At 43.7% G+C, this 4,855-nt stretch overlaps 1 protein-coding gene across 1 annotated transcript in view; it reads left to right on the top strand.

Moving 5' to 3' along the window:
• Positions 1–2,639: 2,639 nt before the first annotated feature.
• Positions 2,640–4,855, top strand: part of GRPEL2 (GrpE-like 2, mitochondrial (E. coli)) — a gene marked incomplete at its 5' end in the record, with an annotated part of 3,734 nt that continues 1,518 nt past the window's right edge. The window contains 2 exons of the mRNA XM_009709560.1: positions 2,640–2,808; positions 3,691–3,772. Coding sequence (XP_009707862.1) covers positions 2,640–2,808; positions 3,691–3,772 — 251 coding nt within the window. The remainder of the gene's footprint in view (positions 2,809–3,690; positions 3,773–4,855) is intronic.

The raw sequence follows: 4,855 nt of genomic DNA, 5'->3' as shown, positions 1-4,855 counted from the left end.
CCTGGAACCCAGAACCACAGTGGCTGGGCAGTTTTTTGAAAAGTGGCCTGGTTCTTTAAAGATTAGTGCAAGGAACGTCCTATTCTATAGCAAGTGTACCTGGCAGAAGCACTTTCAGATATGTATTTGGCATTTAATGTGTTGGAAAGGAGTGGTTTGGCATACAGATCATGTTTTAAGTACCCACTTAATAAAAAAATTGCATATGCAAATGTCTTCAGGTGGGAAAAGGAAATTTGTCATTAGTGTTGTGGAATGTTTAGCAACCTTGTATTAAAGATAAAATGAGGGAACATCTGCTAAGTATGGAGTGGTAGGAGATGCTTGGTGGTCTTTGGGCAGATAAAAATCTGTTAAACTGTGTTTTGGTCATAGAGCTGAGCCAGTCTTAAGCCCTGGCTGCCACCCAAAGGGGGACACCTCTTCCTTTCCACATATTCTCCCTCCCACATCTCACCAGGCTTCACATGTTTGTCTTCTCTTTTGTAGTGGCACTTGCACTCATCTGATCTGTCAGCAAACCTATTCAGGGACACAGACAGAAAAGTCTTTTTGTTTTGTAGGGTTCGTTTTCAGCTGGTTTAACTCCCCGGACCTTCGTTCTGCACAGGTCCAGCACTGGAATAAGGGGAGCAAACCTGTCCCTTCCAGTTGCTGCTGTAAGCTCAGCGCAGCTGCACTGTTGGACAACACTTGGGTCTCATGACCACAAACAAATGCTGTGCACTTCTGCGACATTGTACCCAAGCAATGTAGCCTTGCTGAAAAGTAAGAAAGCTTAATGGTTAACGTGAACTCAGCTATATTGATTCTGGGGCCTGAATTAGCATCTCTGTGCAGTGTTGAATTGTGCTGTATAAACACAGAAGTTTGAGTCGGTGCCAGTGCAGTGATTTCTGTGCCATGCTGTGTTTTACTCGGTGGATGTGCACTTAGTATAAGTAAAACCCCTCTATTAAAGGAGATGTTGAAAGCCCTGCTTGGAGGAAGAGCTCAGGTGTTCCCAAAAAAGGAGACACCCTTCCTTGTTAAGCCTATACTAAAATATTTCCTGAACGGAGCCGGCTTGGAAGTAAATTGAACATTCTTCTGCAGACTCTGTTCCGTGTGTAAGGCATGAGAGGGGGGGGTGGGCTGAGGCTTTGGCCTCATGCCGGCAGGAGTGGGTCCTGTCTAGGTCTGTTTGTAAAAGCAAGTGCTGTAGGAGAGGGAGTGAAAATGCTTGATTTCACTCTTGGAGTGACAGCATTGTCACCACAGGTGAAGGGCTTTCTGGAAAAGAAGAGAATGAACTGTTCCGTGTTTTTAAAAAATTTTCAAAAAATTTTCAAAGTGTCTAGCATGCTGGTTTTGATCATCTTCTGACCAAACTGTTTTCAGCCAAACTTTTATGATCTAGTTTTTGGGAAACCTGTGAGATTGTTACAATATAGAATAGGCTGCTCAGCACCTAGGTGATGTTTATACAGCGCAATCCAATTATCTGACTCTTTGGTTGTTCATCATTTCATCTGCAAGTTGTAGAGTCAGCCTCCTGGGTGAGCTCCACCTGCTGTACCAATATGGACCACTAACAAGTGTGCTTTTTAGTTGAAAAGCATATACTTGGGATGAAAAAGTCATTGGAAATAATGTAGGCTTCAGCACTTGAGGCTTGGGCTTGTTTTGGGTTTTTTGCCTTTGGGACTCTTTCATTGCCAGTAGAGATAAAAACAGTTGAAGTGCTTAGAACTGTTGGAGAATATTAGGGACAATTTTCATTTAGCATGTTCAGTCCCTTTTCCAAACACAGGTAATGGAGCTGTGAAGGTCCTGGCAGAAGGCTCCAGAATATTTGGGATGAGTGTAACTTGGTCATGTCTCTGACAGTTCTCTTTGGTTTCTTAACTGTTCTTTGTGCAGTGGACATGAAAGCTGGGTACTGTCTAGCAATTGCTACTTTGTAAGAAGAACTGATTGGCAAGGGTTCAAACTCTCCTCTTGCAGCCAGGAGAACAAATGGGTCAGAGCATCTGAGAATTGGATCCCTCATTAGCCAGCAGTTTGAGATGTGTATGTCTTTCCTTGCTTCTTGAATTGCTCCACAAGAAATCCACAGCCATACCACTGATGTGACTTGCCCTTTTGCGGTCACTGTACCATCTTAGATAACAGGCCAAGGCTCTGCCTGCCTATCTTATTAAGTGCTATGGGTTTGCAGATCTTACTGAATTTTGCTCGGAACATTTGGGGTTTTTTTAAGAACTCTAAAAACAGCTTTATACTACCTGCCTCCTTTTCAAGACTACCTTGCAAAAAAGTTTCTGAAGTTTGTCATTTGGTATTGACCACCTGTACTTGAGAGGTCAGCAAAAATGCAACACACAACTTATAGTCCTGTGAAAATCGGACTCTGTTCAAGGTATGTCAAAGAAGTGGTGCACAGCCTCTGTAGTGACATGTGAGTCTAAAATAAAAGAATTTTTCGAAACATCTGTCTCTTCATGTTTCTGTGCTAGTTGTCCATATTTGCCGAAAAGAGCTAAAATTTTATCTAGAATCCTATGTACCTTTTTAAAGATAGCCTGCTTTTAGTAATGACACTGAACTAGAATTCCTGTTGACCCTCTTGTTACTTAACTTCCTTTCTTTGTCACTAGTTTGTATTTCAGGGGGTCCTCCTGTGTTTTCAGCACTGCAGCTCAGCAGAGAAGTACAGGAGACGAGTGTGGCCCAGAAGATCCCCGTGATGAGCCCAAGCATCCCCTTTCTGACGGTGCCTTAGAGCACAAAGCCATCAAATTGGAAGAACAAGTCCGGGATTTAACTGTGAGTATGCTGCTGGTGGTATGATGATGCCTTTCATTCAGTCCCCTTGACTTGATCTGTCTTTCAGCCCTAGGTTTTTCGGTAAGCCCTATAACATGCACACAACACCGCTGTGCTATGGCAGCCTTCAAAGCAGCTGTGCTTTAGGTGTGAGAGGGTGCACTGTGAAAGTACAGTCTTCCTTCCCCAGAAACACCATCTGTCAGTAGTACCTAGGAGCAAGACACTGACGGTATGATCCTGGCAGGCAAAACTGTATGTTGGTGATGGTCTGGTCAATTCTTTCGCAGCGTTGTACAGAGGAAATGGTAATAACTTCATCCTGATCAGCATCGCATATTGTGTTGCACCGGATCCAGATTGTCCGAGAAGGAAAGTCCTCTTTAGTGACAGTGGTGTAGTGGAAACGAAAAGGATCATGTTATAGGGACTTTGAAGAGCAGATGTGACTAAGGAGAGGATTAAATACTGCAGGACCGGGCAGTTCTGGAGATAATCGCCCTGAGAATACTACTGCACCAAGTGGTAAATCAGCTGGTTGCAGATCTGTTGCTGAGACCGCGGACTTGCCTGCTGGAGAAAGGAGTGTCTCCATAGCTGCAGTGAGTCATGCAAAAAGCAGCAGCCTGACAACGGGGTGTTCAGTTGAGCTGCGCCCTGAATGCTTCTGGCTTTCACTTGGGTCTTTTGAGGGAGTTGCAGTTGTGCTGATTAATCAGTAGGAGAGTGACTTGGGTTTGCAGGTAGTGAACACGCAGGAGCCCAACACAACCTTCTGACATGAAGTGGATTCTTTCTAAAGCATTTCTAATGGCTTGCCAACTGTCAGGAAATGGGTTTTACCTCCTTGTTTGATATCTCCCCTTGCTATTGTGGTTACAGGAGCGATACCGGAAAGCCTTGGCAGATTCTGAGAATGTCCGACGGAGAACACAGAAGTTTGTGGAAGATGCCAAGCTCTTTGGTAAGCAAAGTGAGGCAGAGTTGTGTTTACTGTGGTGGCCTGCCTGCCTGTGCATAAAATGCTGATCCACAGCTTTTCTTTCCCCCCTGCTCCTGTCCTCGTTCGTTGTAAAGTCTGGCATAATATTTGGCCTGGACTCTTGGTGTCTGGGCTTATTCCCTATGTTCTTCTGCATGTCCAGCTGTGTCCTATCAGGTTTACCTCAGTAATTTTTATTTTTAATTATTTTTTGTCAAATAAAATAGGCCTAGTACAATTAAGTGTAGTTCTGCTGACTTGGTTGAAATTAAAGGCTCTTCTGTATGCTGAGAATTGGCTCTGGCAGGGTGTATTTTGTACTCTTAGCTGTGTCATCAGGTTATGGTCTCCTTTACTATATTAACTGCCTCTCCTCTTCTGGTCTAGCTCTTAGGAGGTAGATCTTGCCTGGGACAAAGGCTGTCAATTTCTGTATCAGATGTTCTTTAAAACTTCTGTAAGAAATATTTTAGCATCAGTGAAGCAAGCTGAATTTGTAGCTTTGGCAACAGAGGCAGGTGAAGGGGGAAGAAACTGCTGTTTAATCATTGCACTCTGTCAGCACATTATCTGAGAATGAGAAACTGTTATTCTCCACAATGCATGAATCTCAGAAGGTTTTTTGTTAGTTAACTCTAGTAACCTTGAAATTAGAGCTGCTGTATTTTTCTTACTGTTCTACCCATTGTGCTATAAAATGGCTGTTGAGTTCTGGGATAATCAGCACCATTGGTTTTGAGAGGTTTTTTTTGAGCTCCTTGAATTTTCTATGTAGTGTGCTTCAGATCTGAAGAAAAATTAGGTTCTTTATTAGAAGTTGCTCACGGAGTGAGGCATGGGGGTCTGTAGAGCATTAAAACAGACTCTGGTGTGAGAGGAAAACCTGAAAGGAGGTTGTAGCGAGGTGGATGTCGGCCTCTTTTCCCAGGAAACAAGTGATAGGACGAAAGGAAATGGCCTCAAGTTGCACCAGAGGAGGTTTAGATTGGATATTGGGAAAAAATTCTTCACCAAAAGGGCTGTCAAGCATTGGAACAGGCTGGCCAGGGGAGGGGGGGAGACCCC

The sequence above is a fragment of the Cariama cristata genome, unplaced genomic scaffold (assembly GCF_000690535.1).
Source record: "Cariama cristata isolate BGI_N322 unplaced genomic scaffold, ASM69053v1 scaffold25921, whole genome shotgun sequence".
Lineage (NCBI taxonomy): Eukaryota > Metazoa > Chordata > Aves > Cariamiformes > Cariamidae > Cariama > Cariama cristata.
Note: the sequence above shows the minus strand (reverse complement) of the source record. Positions and strands in the feature narration are given on the sequence as shown.